Source organism: Diprion similis, chromosome 6, assembly GCF_021155765.1.
Source record: "Diprion similis isolate iyDipSimi1 chromosome 6, iyDipSimi1.1, whole genome shotgun sequence".
Lineage (NCBI taxonomy): Eukaryota > Metazoa > Arthropoda > Insecta > Hymenoptera > Diprionidae > Diprion > Diprion similis.
Genome location: NC_060110.1, coordinates 17745190 through 17764882, shown reverse-complemented (window position 1 = coordinate 17764882; position 19693 = coordinate 17745190). Strand labels below are relative to the sequence as shown.

Here is a 19693-nt window from a genome sequence, read left to right as displayed (position 1 = left end):
AGACTTGTCACTCACCTAAGCCGACGAAATACTCGATGATTAAACTAATTCGTTGCCTCTTTACACTCGTTATACTTATAATTATTTCTTCGCGCTGCCTGAGATCTAACTGCACTTTACACAAGGCACTCTGAAATAATTTTCATTAGGTATAGCTAGCCATGCACTCGTCAATCTATATAGTTTCTATATTGTGAATGATCTGTTCAACGTGCAGTGTGTATCTTGAACCCAACGTTTTCATGGTAGGAAATATACGCAGTGATGAAAAAAAAATGGGAATTTTTGGGATCTTACCTTTAACCACGATAGATTGCATCAGTTATTACTATGCACCTCGTCGACCACGTTCCTCTTTGAAATAAAAATCCGAACTGGTGATCAGCCCTTCATTCATTATATCTCCTTACAAGCTTGATCAGATTTGACTAATTTTCATGCAAAATTTTCCAATCTTTCCTCTTCACGCCCGGACGCAATCTCTACCGTTCTAACAGTTCACCGCTTCACCCTCCCAGCCTCGGACCCATTGGTCGCAATTCGAGGGTAGAAGGCGGGGCCAACTTCCCTCACCATGCCTGGTTCGCACCCCACCACGACCGTCGTCAAGCGCCTAGCTTACCTGGGTGCAGGATGAACGCTACCCTCCCTTGGGACCGAGATATCCGTGCTTAGCGATGGATAATCGGACCGCATTACTGCAGCTTTTATGTCTGACGCTTTGTGCAGCCGCCATATTCCGTTCAACCGACGCTACGTCTGTCATACCAGTGTCATTGAAAATGATTCGGAATTCCGGTCGGGTAAAATTGTAGAAGACGCCGTTTATCGCAGTCAGCGAATGCCCAGCAGTGGATTAAGACTTAGAACTACTTGGTTCGATGGAAAATGCAGTGTTGCTCGTATGTTGTAACGACGCATTGTGGTACGTTTCATTTCGCGGAATTTAACCGGTTCTCTCGGTATCGGAAAATATTCTAAGCCACGCGGCAGTTGGAAAGAGAAACGGTAATTTTTACGGCTACAATAAAAGCCTCTGTAAACAATTAAAACACCGTCAGAGATTAGGACCGAGGGCCTTAATCTTTTTCTCGCCGGAATTCACCGGGTACTTTTCTACGAGGGTTGAAGCTGAATGGAAAAGGTATAAAACTTGAAACACCGTCAAACAGCTCGAAAACGCCGAGTTGATAAATATAGCGTCGTGCTTGCTCGGGAATTAAATTTATTACGCAGCAATCATAAAACCTAGCCGACCGATTCTCGAGAAATCACAAGTCAGAACTGCGCATCTCGCACCTCGTGCATAATTCCAAGACAAACCGAATAGAGCCGATTTCTCGAAGTACAGCCTGACGTAAAAATACACCACCGCACATCCGGTACTCGCTTATTTCCGCCCCGGCACGCACGTGTGAGGTATTAAAAATTTCCATCCTCGATACGAGACGCAAGAATCAAGATCCTCGCGTTACTCTCGGTAGGGTGAACTCTCGCTTCTGCATCGCCAGGAATCCGAGAGGTTTGTAAAGTTGGGGTTTTTAGTCCCGGTCGAGGACGGTGCTCGTTTCTCCCCGCACCTCCAGCCATCCCCACGGGAACCCCCGCGTGCGGCCTTCGGCTCAGCTGGATTTCACGCATCGCCTTGCATTACTTGATCTCGTGTCAAGTATGCACCAAAGGTTCAGGTTCCGCCTGGCTCCGCGGGTCGAGGTCTTGGTGTTTGCGAAATCTCATTCCAGGTGCTAGTTTGTAATTCTCGAAGGAAGATTTTCACCTCCGAACATCCTCAATCCCTCCATATTACGTCTGACCTCACACTCCGTCCTTATTTCCACCCCGCTTCTCGCACTTACATAAATATATACCCTAAGCAACATGTATAAAACGCATAACTGCCTTAACCTTCCGTCTAACTTCTTTTCCGTCCGAAACAAAATGCGACTTCGACTATACACGAATTATGTGAAAGTGCATCTTATTTTCTTGCATTTTCTTTTCGACCGAAAACAAGTTAGCCGAAAGTTTAGGGCGTTTATGCATTTTACAGTGCATTTGTAGTCGTAAATACGTCATAACATAAAGGAAATCAATGCAAGTATTACAGACTACTCATTTCGAGCATTAAGTAGCAGTTTTTGAAATTTTTGCACCTACATACTGCAATCCCTGTCTGCAATCAGGGATCGAAAGGGAACATTTATCGGGATATCCGGGGCTGGGGAGGGGGGTTTAGATAAAATGTCTTCACTTAACATCACAATGCATCCTCGGGGCGGGTATAGTGGTGGTACATTCCGGGGTAATATGAGCATCGCGTATGGCCGCCTCGTGTCTCTCGAGGATCGAGGTTCGTTGGTGTGTTGGTTGGTACGCGTGTATATACATGGCTGGGGTGCGTGGAGCACTCCCGGGGAGTCCCCGGTCGGTGAAATCGAGGCCGAAGCACAACACCGCTAAGGGCTATCATGGCGCCCAGAGCTTTTGCAGCTGACGGCTCAATTATCTCCACAACACGGGGTCCTTACACGGTGACGCCCGCAAACCCCCTAATGTACTAGAACGCGATCCTTGAATATCCCTTCGACACCCCCGAACTTCCCCGCGAGACAGTGACGACGGACGATCCCCCATTGTGAGTTGAATTAACCGCCGTGCGAGGCATAAAAGACTCATTGCCTCCGAATGGATTGACTTCCGCGATTCTTATTATTTGTCACAAGTGTCGCGTGCCACGTTTATATACTTGTGATTGCCTCGCGGCGTTGGTTTGCATGATTTATTATGGTTACTCTGGCCGTCGTCCAGGGTGTGTTTCGCTTCCTTACTTTTCTGGAAGCGATAATTATTATTAGAGAGCTGTCGCGTCTATAATTACACCATCTTAGGAGAGGCAATGACGACGTGCCCACCGGTAATGAATCCATTAAAAGGCTACGCCTGCTAAGTGACGCGACTCTCTTCTTTTTTGGGCTTGGTTGCCCTGACTGCCCTTAATTGAATCTTAAAACTTTGCCCAAAAATTATGTGTAACGTTCCGTTCGTCGTACTTCTTCGTCTTTTTCTTCTTAATTGCTGAACTGCGATCTAATGAATTATGTATTAAATTTTCTGCAATGCTCGGTCAACGATTCGTGAAAATGGAATATCTTTTAAGGCTTGGGACGAATCAGGGGAAGTTTCGTTTTTTTTTATGATATTGGATTCTCATTCATTTACCTTTTGAAGAAGGCGGTGAAATAATCAGGATCCCTGATATCCGTGACTCCTCGCAGCTCTAATGGCACATTCTACCAAGAGCCATGAAATTGCTCTTCGATTATCAAGCAAATTTATAACACCCATGAAAACCTGCAATTGCCGTGATTATTATTATTATTAATATTAGTCTTTATTAATGTCCGTGGCAATGTTGGAAACTAATATTTTCTTGTCCAAAACACGCGCTACAATTACAAAATCAAGATTTGAAGGAGTAGAAAACTTAAAATACAACCCTAGAAAATAAAAAAAATCCAAAATCATCAAACTAACTGACGCCAACCAAAACACAGTCAAAGTAAGAAAAATAGACAAACAATAAACTCAAGTGAGGCGAATACAATAAGAGTACAGAAAAGCAAAGTACAAAATGTTATCGATTAAAGTTAAAATTTTCAATTTTAACCTGATGATTGAAATGAAAATTTACTGGCGTTAAATGCGAAGAAATAAAAACGTTTACACAATGACACACTTATTCTCAAGGTGTAAGCTTGCAAAACCGTTGGCACTGGACGTGGCAAAGAAAGAATCATAGAACGGAGATGCGGTGTAGCTCCAGTATAATAGATATATTCTAGTAAGATCTAGGATCTAGGTGCAATCGATAGTACGTTGCAACTCAACAAACCTGCAATCCACCGTATTGTAATTATATCTACTCGTAGCAGGATTTTCTGCGCGATCTAAGTTAAGTTCGAGTTAATTTAAGTCGGAAATCCTCGAAAAATACCAGGCAAGAAGGTTGGCGAATATTATCCTGACACAGCCAACACACCGCCCAGCAATCTTTTGACCTAACAATCTCGTGATTATTATTCGGTGGTAATTCTCTGCCTAAGCAGCTTCATTTCGAACGGGTTATATTCAGGCTTACAAACTCGTTGACATAAAGGTGCGCTCATGACTATCCTCCATCATATGCAACAAGAAACATCCTTTACCGATACAACCAACAGTGGAATTCAATTCTTGCGTTTTATCTTCAACACACATTACAACATAAGTATTATACTTACTTACACGATCTGAATCACTGCAAGTCAGTATGTTAAATAAAAATTGTGTACTTGACCCGTTTTATGAACGAACTATTGACTTATTGCACGATACAGATGCGTCGGACATCGAAGGTGTCGGAGTAAAAAGAATGCAGTAAAAACCATCATTTGTGACTTTACTTGTTTTAGACAACCATTGGCACAAAGGAGTCTTAACCGCGTCTTGCAGACGAGGAAGTCCCGAGGATTCTGGCGTCCATCGATAAGCGAGGAGAGCATTGTCCGAGCACCTGGGGGATAATCTCCGACAGCCCAATGTCCAGTCAAGTTCTACATAAACTATCGCGTTACAGCGTAGCTCGCAAAGTCTCGGATATTACCCACTTCGACAACTCCTTATACCGTCCGGTCATAATTCGATACTACTGTGTACATATACAGGGTGTTACTTTGCACACAGGCAAACGGCCACAGATGTATACGGTCGTTTCCACAACCGCTTGCCGCTTACCACTGTCCACCTTTAATGCCCAATCTTGTTAGTACGCAGTTCTGGGCGTGAAAACATGAAAGCAAATGTTTCTTCAAGGATTTCGGACAGGATATTAATACCTACCTGCCGATTTGAATGTCTTACTTTCAACCAGACGTTTCCTCTTTTATTTACAAAAACGTTTCATCGTCAAAGGAACCAGTTTTCAAACCTGTGACCATTCCCTATGCGTTTGCACCATAAATTCAACTCTATTGGGGTCTGAGGAATTGCCAGGTTTTTCTACAAGTATCGCTTGGAGTTGTTAATACATATGTTTCCTACACATGTGTTTAGATATTAGTAGAAGTATTGTCCCCATCATATATAGCTCCTCTTCCTTCCATATAGGTATACATTAGGGTCGTTAACTGGAAGATCATGTTGAATGGTCATAAATTAGCTCCAAAGTAGAAAAAGTTGCTCTCTAATTTTTTCAGATTTTTATCAGGGAATTCCATCCTAGTGCTCAAGAGTTAAATACAAAAAAAAGGCCAGCAGGGAGACTGAGGTCTCGAAATAAGAATCTGAAAACATTAGAGATTCGTTTTTTCGTATTTAGCGCGGATCCACGACCATCCATAATTGAAATTCCAAAAAAAAAAACCATTCAATCTCCATTTTAATATACATACACTAATGAAAAAGAAAATGTTTGAAAATTAGTCGTACTAAGCTTCAGAGACCTTTTTTGAGTAGGAATCCAGAGAAGATTGAATCACAGAATATTACCAAATTTGCGTCACAAAAATTCAAGTAAGATTCCGACTGACACTTAACGTTAATTTTTTTAAAAAAGTTTTTTAATTACTTGAAGTCTGGACGACATCCAAGAAGCTGAACAACCCTTAGGAACGAGAATATAAGGTTCGGGCGTAAGTCAGATATTTTTTTCGTCTCCCTTTAGCAGACGTCGTCTCGTTACCCGGGGCGTGCTTTTCTCTACTTCAGAGAGCGAATAATAAGAATCGTGGCAGGTAATGTATCTCATTGTTGGCGGGGGAATCAGGCGGGACGCATACGTAGTATAAAGACAGACGAAAGGGGCACGCGCTTGTTAACCGAAGCACAGTGGCAACAAAAAAGCTTTTGATTCTCTCTTGTTTTCCACGCAGATGGGTTTTCTCTACTCCCTTAGCAACACAAGTCGTATTCCACAGCAGGTGACCCTCCCTGTAGACACACCTTCGACATCGTTTATATAACGTCACGTTTTTCCTTGAGAGGAAAACTGTGTCTGCAAATCTATTTCTCAGCATTCTTCGCTGCCTTGTTGAGTTGTAGTATTCCGGTAATTGGTTTTTTAAATTTGTTTCTGTTTATTTCAATTTTATTTTTCTTCTTCTTTTTCTCTTTTCGAAAAACCCTTTGACACGCATAATTCAACTCTGTTTGATCGTTGATTTTTGCAAAAATTTTGGCGAAAGTACCTCGTCACATTTTCATTTACGATTCGATACCGCAGCGTTGAGTAAATGACGTGAAAACGTGATCCTGAGGGAAGGTGGAAGCGTTTATATCTCCTTTGATTCCCGGTATTGGAGAAGAATGCAATAAATAAAACGAGGAAACGGCAAGGCTTGGAATTTCATATTTCAATCATTCATTCGATTCACAGCCAAAGATTTCGACGCCGATGATTTTTTATACGAGTATGTACCCACGTATAAAATATCTTCGCCGATGATTAATTGTGCAGCCATTAATGCAGCTGTTAGAAAGACATTAAACTCGATCTGATCGCAGACGTTTCAAACAAAATTAAGCTTTTCATCGGCTGTGAGAAAAAATATGTGATTGCTGATTTTGCGAACGAAAACAGAGCTTGCGAGGAATTTGGTCTGATCTCGTAGTCGGTTCTTAATCAATACGTACCTATGGAAACGTCGTGGGCGACGAGATTTTACGATGCTGCAGGTTTCGTTCCCCAGCTATACACAGTGTGATCCCTGTGGGCTATATAATAACCCTGGAATCAGTCGTCAGATTATTCTATTACAGAGTATCAACATGGAAACTGTTTGTTCTGAAAACATTGCTGGGCACACTGTTACAGGAGGATAAAGAATTTACCATCGCGGATAATTAAAAGATACGCCCCGGGACACCTCGTGTTGTTCTTTTTTAAACCCCTTACCGGCTCTTTCGAGTCCCGAGGTCAGTAGGATTTGTATCGCTGTAACATTATATATATAGGTATATATAATATGGGATTTTTTTATCCGTAATGAGATTCGCTTAACGTGTATACTTACAGTAGAACCGCGATTACCCGAACTAATTGAGACCAAGCCTACTTCGGATAACCGAAAAGCAATTTTTATCTTAATGTAAAATAACACAGAAACAAATACATATTGAACCTCTTTCAAAGACCGAACGATTATTTTATTACTCTGGTTTCATGTAGTCGTTGTTTATTGTCAATTGACGAACGGCTGGTTCACATTTTTTAACGAGGAACAATGTTTGGGTAAATCAAGTCATGCTTTGGATAATCGAGGTTCTACTGTATATTGAATTACGTATTTGCTAAGTTCCTGTGAACCGTATTTCTTCATTGCGTTCCCGAAAGAGAATAGTAATATATTCTGTTTACTCGGTGGTGTACGCCGACTTTAACTTTAAGTTCTCGTATTCATTTACATATTTTGGTAAAAACCCCAAATCTCGTCCCTGAGGAATTGTTCAGTAGAATTGATGATACAATTACAAATCATACACTTACACGATACATTGTACAAAATATTCTTCGATAATCGGAGTATAATCACAGCTATTTTTATTTGTTATAACGTGATAAGCATTTCTGATATTTGTTTTTCGTGTTATCACTATCGCTACTAGCATTACATTATCGTGTGTTTAATATAATCACTTTGCACTTCGTAAATTCCCTGGTAAGAAACAATGACTATATTTAAAACTGTTTTTACATTTTACTTGCATGTCAATGGTCGCGTGTAGCGCGAGAAATAAAAACTTAGTCACCCTGCGAAATTTCACTGTACTGAAAACTGAGAAAAATACAAGAAAAAAAGTGTAAAATCGAATTCGTTGGTAATCACAAATGATTTTCTACACATTATTTGCCTGGATATTAAAGAAAAAATACATCACGATTCGGTGATTAAAATAGAATTAATTGGATTGAGCTGCACATACAGTGATGGAAATATTATATCCCTGATGCCCGCCGGCTACTGTTGTGCGTTATTGCGTGTAATTCACTGTTTGTTTTACGATCCTGATCCCCCACCGCAATGCAACCGCTCCACCCCACCCCCTCCCCTAAGCCGTAACGAATCCTGCACGCTGTGGTCGTGAAGTATAATTTACATTTGTGTTGGTTCACCAGCATTGCGGGTAACAGACAGTGCTTAGTTTTTGTCAAAAAGCACGGGATTGTAAAAAAATCCCTCAGGCATGCAGCGGGGAGGTCTCAGAACTCTGTAGGTCTCCAGTTGTAAGGATTTCTCAAGTTTACCGAAGGAGCGTAATCGCAAGTGCACCAGTTGGCGGTGAAACCGGGTTCCCGGAGTTTGGGGATCGGGAACTAAGGTTATACCTCTTTCATTAAATTTTCATCGCGAATTGTCTTGATCTTCGCTTTCCTCCGTTCGACTTGCCCGCTACGCTTGACTTAGACAAACTTTGTTAGAAACTCAGCCACCACTCCGGGCTCAACGTTGTACGTATCCCTGTTCGGATTCCCGGGGGATATTCGTGAGAGCCTGGGGAGGCGTGGAGCGTAAAGATTGAAAACGGATTTTTCGTTTCTCTTTAATCGGGTCTCCGATTCGATCGAAACAAAATCACAAACCTGTTTGATCAATCGACCCGCAAGTATTGAAGCTGACCGAAGCGACACGGCATGGCACTTTCAAAAAATTGACTGGACGAATTATTACAAGCTGAAACTTCCTGCATCGGCGATCGCAATTAAAAATTAATGAAAACGTTGGTGAAATTTTGCATTTCATTTATACCCGAACACGTTTTAGTTTAGTCGCATTACGCGCAATGAATAAAAAAACACTTTTGAATAATGTTTTTTATTTTCGCAGACATCGTGCAGCCTGCATTTGTATACAGAAAACATTATCGTCCCTTGGATGGTTTGGGATTCGAAAGAGCACTAAAAGGGTTAGCGAATCGACGCTAAGACTTCGGTGCGAAAAAGGTTCCCCTTGCAGGTATGTTTATTCCCTGCTTTTCTAAATGCCGCTCCGCACGTAGGAGTAAAATCCAAATGATCTCAATATGCGCGGTGTCGTAGGGTTTCAAGTTACTTCTACCTTGTATCGCGGTAATTTTATAAACACTTTGAAAATCTTGCGTCGAGAAATGGCTTCGGGCGAGATTGCCTTCGCTGTGGGGCTTCGTTGAGTGAAGAGGAAAATAATTACAAAATCACATAACGAAACGTTGTGTATACTCGAATCAAACGAGTCTTGGTTAATTTATTTTCCACGCTAAGCCTGAACGACCTTAATTATTCTCACTTCGCAAAAAGTATAGGTACTATGTAAAAATTTCACAGTATTGATTGAATGAGGTTGAACATTCAATTGTGTTCGATTTGCTAAAAGATTCAATATTTAAATTCGAAACATCTCCGTTGCTTTGTCTTATCGTCGTTTGTCTTCGTTTTAACAAGTCACACGATCTTCGTGGCTTGGATTTTTCTGTCCGCAACGTTTTCGGACGCGACATTTTTTTGGCGCACGTTTTTTGCAACCGAAAATTCACAAGTGACACTTTCACTTCGAAATAGCAAGCTTTGTTTAGTTCGGTATTGAGTATTTGCAGCTCCATATGGTTAGAATTGAATGATAATTAATGGTCAGTTAGATTCTTGAAGATAACCTCAAGGTTTTCTGCATATTGTATGTTATTTATTTTTCATTTAACGCCAATGTGTACAAAGTGAACATGAGTGACCCAGAGAAAGACGAAAATGTCGAAAAGAAGAAGGAAAAAATTCGGGAACCCGATGACGACTTATGGAGACTGTATATAAATACGTACGTGTTGACCAATTTCCCCAGCTTGAAGTATCATTTCACACTATAATATCTATTTTTTGTCCACTACTATGTTTCACGTACAGTTTCATTTAAACTGCGGTACGTCAGGTGAAAATAGATATAGAATTTTATCACGTCAATGTTAAATTACAGTTACATGAAAAAGGAAAAAGAATTGGAAGCGAAGGACAAACTAAACTTGAGGCAACCTGCAGATCTACCCAACCTACCTTTTGTGGAGTCAGAAGAGGAAGTCATTCCTAAAGGATACCCGATAAACGTGTTCAATCAAGGTCAGAGAACAAAACTTCCAAATCGACTGAAGCCTGAAGAAAAAGTTCAAGTATGGGACAGAATGCGTGACAATCCTCCAGTAAGTAACTTCGGAATCACTTTCGTATAGAGAGAAGGTTTCTATTCACCTTTTCGGATGGCTTGACAATGAACGCGTCCCACGATGCAGGTTGACATGAGCTGCTTCGTTCCCGACGAAGCACCGGTAGTATCAAAAACGGATAGTGGCCACTGGCCGGGATCTTGGCCGTGTAAAAAACCAGACTCAAAATCTGACCTTTCAAAAAAGAAGAGGAAGTTTGGAGAACGGTGCGTTGAGTCGGAACCGGAAGACAATGCGTCCCCTGAACCGAAGGATGACTTCGCCACTCACAAGGAACTTTGGCACGCTAGAATCCCTCCGACGTGTCCGTCGCCGAGAGCGAATCCTCCAATGGTTGATAGAGCCGTTGGTCCGAATCACGGTTTGGTCAGCGGGGATTACATCTTGACTGAAATTGTCTCAAAGAAAAAAGGCAACAGAGTTTACGCAAACGTTTGTCTAAGGGGTCTGACAGGAATGCATCTGCCAGAGTTAGACGTACTGAGAATACGCGAGAAGACTTGGAAGTGGTGCTTTTATCAGGCAGTTGTTGCTCTTCTAGTGAAAACGCAGTTGAGATACAAGTACACTTGGAGTGGTAATATCGATTACATTTACGACAGAGGATGGAGCCTCTTTACACACATGGGTAATATCAATGTGAAACACGTTGGGATACAGAAACTTAACGAGGTTGCTGTTTACAATTACACTTACTGCATTGGGATCGAATTAGTCCAAGAGATGAAGGATGTTCCACGTGTCAGTGACGTTGACTGGGATTACGTCGAGTCCAACCATGGTCGTCTGACTGAAATCGAGCGAAAAGATTTTGTCAAGGTGGAGAGTAAAATTGGAGTTGAAAAAACGCGAGACCAACAGACAGCTCCGGTTCACAAGGGGACTAAGGAAATTGAAAAATGGTTTGACAAGTTACCTTTTCAGTATCAGAATTGCATTTTTAGAACAGCTAGGTATTGCCTTGCTTTCTGGAAAGAAGGTTTGTTCTGGTATTTGTACAATCCATACCGGTGCAATGATACTGGGTTTTGGGATGACTCCGGGTATGCTTGTATCGTCAAGTTTTGCAGTCGAGATGCTTTGAGAAGACACTTGATGATTCTATTGCTGAGGGCATACGTTTACGAAGTACCAAAACCGGAGGTGAAAACCGATGACAGTGGACCAGCTGGTGAGAATAAAACAGGCGAGGAAGGCGATGTTGACAATGCAGGAGGGAAAGGAGAGCCAGCGAAAGATGAGCCCAAGCAAGACGTATTTACCGTTCAGATATTCCAAGTTATATATAACAAGTATGAGTTGATAAACACCAAGCTGCTCGAGCGTCAAGCACCGAAACCGATGATGCGCCCGATCGTGCAAAAGCAAATCGAGGTCTGTCCGTATGACCCGTTGGACACCGCAAACTGGTGCGACAGAACCGAAGACGATGATAAAACTGAGAATCCCTGCTGGTTGAAGCAGTTTAAAATTACGTGGATACGTTGTCCGAGTTCGAGGAAGAAAATGGTTCGAGAAAATGTGGTTACGGGAAAATTGCGCTGGCACCAATTCTACGTCGAAGAACCTTACAAGCTATTCTCTTTATGGGGTGAGATTCACCCCACTCAGGCACTTTTCCCAGCTGAACACCGCGGTAAACAGACCTACGCCTGCTACGTCGTCTGCGCCGGTATGACGCGAATCACCGCACCGGAGTACTGGAGTTCCAAGACTCTTGACGCGATAGTGATGTGCGGAGATAAGTATTACACGATCAGCACACTCGAGGCGGAGTTGAAAGCGAAGAGGCCGGAGTATGCGGACGTCGAAAGCTGGGACCGATATCTAACGAAGAATGTTAAAATCGGAGAGACGATGTTTCAAGGTACCCTGATGCCCGGCGTCACGGGTCGTCTGTACCTCAAGTCGTCGAACTCACTTTGGGCTACCCTGCAGGACATGTTCTTGGAGCACCCGTTCGGTGTTGTGACATGTGAAAGCACCTGCGTTTGCGTCTTCAAGTTCTGCGGTGCTTATTATATGTGCGACGTTCACTCGACTGGTCCACCACTCTTCCAATATGGCGGTGGCGTGATTTATCTCATCAGAACGACGTGCTTTCTCAAGTTTATGCACGTCCTTACGCTGACCATCGCTTCTACCGAATGTAGCGAGTTCGTTGTTAATCCTATCCGAATTGCTAACGCCATTGACGTAGGGCCGACAAGGTGTCTGGAAAAGGTTGTAAAAAAAGTTAGGCACAAACCACTTAAAAAACTGCGCAAAGTCAACTGTCCCCTCGAAGACGATGACAATTCAGATCACAAGAACTGCCGGTCCAGAGGTGCGAAGCAGAAAAAGAAAACTACGGACAAAACTGCTTGCGAAGATTCTCCGTGCGAAGCTGCCGCTTATCTGAAACCACCAACGACTTAAAGTGATCCAGACAGACTGAACTGAGCAATTAAAGAACGCTTCTTATACATTTATTTTCTTATCTTATTGTGTAGTAGCATTCGTGATCTATAAAAAAAAATTATAACTGTACAAGTGTCTGAATAAAGTGCTGCTTATTGTAAATTGCAGGAGTAATAAAATTTATTTGCACATTATACCGTTACTGTATTAGTTTTATAGTTGTATCACGAGACTAGGAACGTTCTAAATTGATATGAAACATAATTACGAACGATTGTGTATCTATAACTTTACGTAAAATAGAGAGCAAAGTGAAGCGGAATTTTTTTACTTTCTGTATTGTGGTAACTGAAATCCATAGCTAGACTATATTGAAATCCCTCAAAAGTCAATCGTTAGCACAGACTGTAAAATTTTGTTTACGTAAAGACTTTTGATTTTTTATTTGTATCAGCTGAAGATGCGGCGGGATGTAACACGATAAACGCCAGTAAACGGTGGTTTTCAAATTGAAAACTAAATTCACGAATACACATTATTTGGACTGCGACTAAATACTTGGATTTCTATCATGATCTGTCTGTCCGATCAAAGTCTGAGGTGAGAGTATAGTTTTTTGTTACAACACCACAATTTTGATGATCGATTAATAATTTGTACATAACTACGTTATGTGCCCCAAATATAATAATTAAATTATGGCATGCTGACCAGTCGATACGTTGAATAAGAAATGTCGATTAAGGGACCATGCTAGTGTAACGGGTCGAATATTAACTGATTTTCGCGATTTTTTTTTCGATGGTTAAAATGTGCTGATCAATCCGATATTTTTATGTCAAATCAAAGCACTCATGAAGAACAAAATACATTTCAAAATGTTTGTTTTTGTTTTCTTTACATTTATTTTAAAAGGTTGAAAATGACTTTGAAAAAAAATGAGTCCTTGCGGTGTATACGATTGTGGCCGTAAATATTACTTAAAACAAAATTTGTAAAAAGATTATTAATCAGATATTCATAATTTATTTATTTTTTTTCAATCAAAGTTGACAAAATGGCGGCAGTTTGAACAAAAAGTATCGAATTTAGCGTATTTCTTCGACAGTGTTTCGTTAAAAAAATAGGAAGATTTAAAAAAAAAGCTTCCATAGCAAGATAAGGAATGGCGTGAAGAATGTTGTGTCCAATCTTTCTTTGTGTGCATGTAGCAGTCATTTTCTCTTTGCTCCAGTTGGTCCTCGACTGACGTAAATAATTAAGTGGGTCGAGATCGTCCAGTCGAGAAAGGCACTTAAGTTGATCGCCTTTAGGTCTCAACGGCGCAGTGGCGTTGGGGCCGTTAAACTTGCAGGGGTGATTGTCTTACAATTAACTGCGGTTCTGCAGAGTTTAGGTGCTTAGTGAACTTACCAAACTTGGTGAACGCTGCTGGTCTCGTCCTTCATAATTCGTTGAAACAACTCCTTGCAAGGCCCTGGGCATGAAGTGAGGTAAGCATTGTGGTTTGTGGGACATAAACTCATATCCTTCCTTGTGCTGCATACAGAATTCTCTGTGTCATATGTATGATATGTATATCACAGTTGGTCAATGAACACATCTGATTTTACCATGTTTTAAAAGTGTATAAGCGTGAGGAGACCTGAGTGAAATCGATTCATTGTCAGACGTATGCAGAGTGATTATCTATCCACAGAATGGTCCGTCGTTTACCATGATTTAATGCGCATGCGCTACAATCCGAGAGCAGTTGTTTCGCAGGGGGACCAACCGTCACTAACGTAACCTCAAAAATTTTCAAACTCATCACTCGCAATTGGGTTCAACACCGACAGTTGTAAAAATTTCTGAGGTTACATACATTGCGGCGACTTGACATCTGAATTTATGACAATTGGTCAGCCTGACAAACAATTGCTCTCAAATTTTAGCGCATGCGCATTATTCATTGAACTATAGCATACGACAGACCGTTCTGTTGATAGATAATCATCCTGTATATGTCAAATAATTTTTATATAGAAAAGTCTTTTCACCTTTCCAAAAGTTGTGCAACATAATTTTTGGAACGTATATGAACTTATGTTTTATTTAGCAGATATCGACTGAATTGGTCTGGAACGCACTTGTGCTTCATATATTGATTTATTATACGACGTGGGATTCGTCATTGACAGCATTTACTCATATTATCATGCCTGGCCTCCATGATATCTTATCAGTTAGAAGGTGCCCAATTTGAAATGATAGGCATATATGCGAACGTGCTGGAAATTATCTCGGCAAGCGTTACAGTGTACACATATACACCTGTATCAACCAATTTCAGTAAACTACCCACACGTGGAACACACTGCGGCCGTGTGCTGTTGTATTACAAGAAAACTTTTTAAGGCATTCTCTCCACCTAATACTGGACTGCTTGACACGGTGGACTGCTAGCAATGTTACAATAGCCACTGAAAATCACGCGTTATAGATGAAATGTACGTAGTACCTGTCGCTAGGCTGGAGTTTTTTAAACTTAACTAATCACGCTTTTTCAAATATTCGAAGAATATCAAGTGCGCGAAATCATGTCATTGAATCGAAGAGTGTCCGTTAAATTATACTTCCTGATTCTTCTGATATCAGTTCCAGCGATTACATTCTGGATATTAGGTAGACACATTAACGACACACGGTTATGCGATAAGGAGGTGAGATTCTCACGTCATCAGGAAGAGCGACTCGTCGACAGACCGGCCTCCTCCATCCACGAGACAAACACCAAGACGATTTTGTACTGGACGAAGATGTGGGAAAGCGACAACATGGATTTTGGGGACGGAGATATCTTCGCCTCATGTGCCGTCTGGAAGTGCGTCGCTACGAACAACAGAACAGCTCTGAACGTGCAAGATTTCGACATGATCATATTCCACGCATTAGATATCAAGGCTAACGACTTGCCGCAGCAAAGGTCCCCCCATCAGCGTTACGTATTCCTCAATTTGGAGACTCAAGTGTTTCACCCAATCCCAGATAACCAGATATACAGAAACTTCTTCAATTGGACAATGACTTACCGAAGAGACTCGACACTGATGAGACCCTACGGTGTTGTTAAAGTGATCGACATAATGGAGTACGTGCCTCCTCAAATTCCAGTTACATGGAGGAATGTTTCCGAGGGGACCATTCCTGAGGAAACCCGATTGAAGGTACAGGGAAAAACAAAAATGGTTTCTTGGTTTGTGTCCAACTGCTTTACCTCCAGTAAAAGGGAACTTTACGTGCAAGCCTTGAAACAGCACATACCAATAGACATTTTCGGGGACTGTGGAACCCTCAAGTGTGATCCAGAGGAAACCAACTGTTTTGAGATGGTTGAAAGAGACTATTACTTCTATCTTGCCCTGGAAAATTCTCTCTGCAGAGACTATATAACAGAAAAAGCTTTCAAATTCCTTCAGTATAATGTTGTACCTGTTGTCTATGGAGCAGCCGATTATGCCAGCGTGTTACCTCCCGGTTCTTACATTGACATACAGGACTTTTCTAGTCCTGAGTCACTGGCAGATTACCTTTGGGCCGTTAGCCAAAACACGGAGCGATATTTGAGCTTTTTCAAGTGGAAAAATTACTATAGTGTCGAACTTAGACCCGAACATTATACCATTTGCAAACTTTGTAAAAAATTGCACGAAGTCGATCAATCGCCCATGATAATAGATGACGTTTACGGTTGGTGGACAACCAATCAGTGCTTACGCGAGCCTCAATTCCAAGGAATCCCATAAGCTTGCCATTAAAGTATACGTGATTAACAGTGCACCTTGCTATAATGTAGGTGGTCTCTTGACAAATTAGACCACAAGAATTCCACATCATGACAGCGGGAACGTTACCATTTACCTAAATTATATATTGATTCAAGATTTATCCTAGAATTGAACATAAGACTACATTACATTGTTACCGTGATTGTATAAAATAAATCTTTTACTCTGTATAAAATTCTTCTTTATTTAGTAGTAGCATTCGACTATTTTTATTTTTCAAACACACCTATACATATATCCAGAAAACTGATGTAAGCCGACTAGACGGAAAGGACTCTTCGCCTGGGGTAGATACATTCATATTTATTTAATAGTCATTTTATTTGAGATGAATCAATTGTTCTAACATCACAACCCAAAGTCATCAAATAGCAGATCAACCTTTTTTTATACGTGTAGATAAATCTGAATTGATGAAAAAAAACGTTCACAACTTACGAAATAATCCCGTAGGAATGAATCGGAGTTATTAGTGTTAATACCTAGCTAAATTATCTGTACCTAAAATACCTATCTAAATTCTGTACGTATATAATATTGTTTTTCAGCTACGTGCTAAAAAAATTGGGAAATAGTATCCGACAAGACTTGATGGTTGGCAACCGAACACGTTTACGGTACTTGGTTCCAAATCACAATTTAATGCAATTTTTTCCGAGAGAATGTTATTTCTCTTTCACGTCGAGCTACACCAACTAATGGTTATAAAAATAATTTAAAAGTGCGTGTTCACTCGATTAATTAATTTCTAAAGGTGGGACACACTGCGATCCTTTAGCCCACCAATCGTATATGTTGGCAACAACTTGTTTCGGCAAATGCGGATCATGGAGGGCCTCGCAAAACTCACAAACGATATAGTGCTTTCTGGTGTCAACTTTGTAAAAACTTTTCCATTTGAAGTAGCTTAGATACCTCTCCTCGTCCTTACTGAGCTCCGTGAGGAAGTTGGCGAGTGCCTCGATCGAGGGAAAGTCCATGACGTTGATGTAGGAATTCGGCGGTAGATATGTTTCGTAGTCAACCGCACCGTAAACGATGGGTATCACGTCGTAGTCTAGGATCCGGTAAACCTTTTCCGTGATATAATCACGACACAACGAGTTCTCGAATGACAAATAGAAGAAATATCCTTCTTCCAATTGCTCGTAGCATTCGTCCTCATTGGCTCTCGAACACTGAAGTTTACCACACTTTCCATAAATGTCAACCGTCATGTATTTCTGCAACTTTTCAGCAATGTTCTCTCGCTTACTGTTCGTCCCACAATGAGAGACGAACCACGCGGCCATTTTCGACTTCTTTTTAAACAAGAGACGCGTAGACTCGGACACCTTGCCGTCGGAGACGTTCAACCATTGTGCTGGAATGTAGGGAGGTATGACCTCGTTGGTACCAAGTTTCCTGAAGACCCCGTACGGCCTCATGATATCTGCGTCTCTCCTGTAGGCCATTGTCCAGTTGAAAAAATTGTTGAATTCTGGTCTGTTCGGTACTGGGTGGAAAACCTGAGTCTCCGAATCCATGAAAATGTAGCGTTGATTTGGTGATCTTCTTTTCGGCAGGTCTCTCGCGTTCAATTCCGGACCGTGGAACAGAAGAGCGTCGTATTCCTCGACAGGTTGATAATTTCGATCGTTTGTTCCCATGCAAAAGCTGACAGGACAGTTTGCAAAAATGTCACCATCTTCTCCCCGTTCACTAAAGTAAAAATTTTTACTTGAAAACATTTTTGTCCAGTACAAAATTGTCTTCTTCTTCTTCTTTATTAGATCCGGTGGTTTGGCTGGTTCATTCTTAATTACAGTAAGCGGTGCCACGTGAGTTCTACGTTCCAAACTTGTTTCAAACCCATACAGAGCCTCGTATTGACAATGTGTTCTGCCGTACAAAAATACCAGAATCATGGGTACAACCAACAATACAACAATCGTGAACAATCGGAAGGTAACTACACGCTGCAAATGATTCATTACACAACTCATTTTTAAAACACGCGATGCGTCATGTAAATATTAACTATTATTACGGTGTACAGTCTTATCTATCTTTACCGGTAGACTGATGGAAGCGTACAAACTGGATATAAATAAACATCAATCAGTCGCTCAAGCAGATAACCTGTAACAATGCAACGGTTACATTTTCACCACTTTAAAACCTGCCATACAGTTTTACGAAAACCTTATCATGAGCCCAATCGCATTATGTACATTACAGCAAAATCCTTAATCTTTAAATTAGATTGACGAACTTTCATATGCCTGATTATAACTTGATGTGATTAGTCAACGGGGAGGTGGTTTCAAATATTTATAAAAATATGCTGCGTCACTGGTACATTTCTTCATCAATATTTTTCTTACACTTCCTCACCTATGTCACTGACTCTGCACTTCCAAGGCCCGTATTCATAACATTTCAAGTTTATGAGAAAACTGCCTTTGAGACCGGTCTAGTGTCGACAAGCGACGGTGCTTGACTGACTTAATCTATCCACACGTGGTTTATCACATCTCAGTGGCCGATATTGAATTTGTTCACATTTAAGTACAGGACTCACTTATTTAATAAATATGTGGATGTTAAACGTACATCGCGGATTTTGTTTATTAAGGAATATATCTTAATAAATAGAGAATTTCGGACTTCCTAAAACGCTCTTGACTGTATCAAAATCCGAAAAACCTGCCTCTTTTTCCCGTGTAATTAATCCATCGTAATTTTAAATTCAATATTATACCTTCTTTAGAATCCAACGTAAGTTGGAAGCAAATTATCATTCGATGCATGATCAGACTTAATATGTACAAATATCTACATAGAACTAGCATGTATAAACATATCCAATTTTCACCTGTACAATTAAGGATTATAATTTACAGACAGGTGTATCCCAAGGCTATCGATGACGTTAAACATTTTGCGATTCAAATTACCCTCGATCCGTCAACATTTAATGCACATGAGCACATTTTTAAAACGAGCATATCGAACGACCATATTAAAATATCACATCAACGCCACGTCGTAACAGTTTGAACTTTATCATTTATTTCATTGTAAATCAGGTGTTCATTCAGCATTTCTCCCCGAATGAAACACCGGATTACGTAATGCTGCTGCTATTATTATACGAAATAAATTGTCTGATAGAAATAAATTTATTCTTCGCCCTGAAACAGTTTTTACTTTATTTCACTTTTCAATTATACTTTATACATCACTGAAAATCACATTCTTAG

At 40.8% G+C, this 19693-nt stretch overlaps 2 protein-coding genes across 2 annotated transcripts; one reads left to right on the top strand and one right to left on the bottom strand.

Moving 5' to 3' along the window:
• Positions 1–3063: 3063 nt before the first annotated feature.
• On the bottom strand, positions 3064–19464 carry LOC124407140 (alpha-(1,3)-fucosyltransferase C-like). Its single transcript, XM_046882991.1, has 3 exons — positions 17174–19464; positions 14747–14749; positions 3064–3075 (listed from the first exon to the last, which is right to left on the bottom strand). Exon 1 carries the CDS (start codon positions 18431–18433, stop codon positions 17186–17188), a length of 1248 nt encoding a protein of 415 aa, XP_046738947.1. The 5' UTR covers positions 18434–19464; the 3' UTR covers positions 3064–3075; positions 14747–14749; positions 17174–17185.
• Positions 14930–16604, top strand: LOC124407142 (alpha-(1,3)-fucosyltransferase C-like). Its single transcript, XM_046882993.1, has one exon. It carries the CDS (start codon positions 15201–15203, stop codon positions 16404–16406), a length of 1206 nt encoding a protein of 401 aa, XP_046738949.1. The 5' UTR covers positions 14930–15200; the 3' UTR covers positions 16407–16604.
• Positions 19465–19693: the final 229 nt, after the last annotated feature.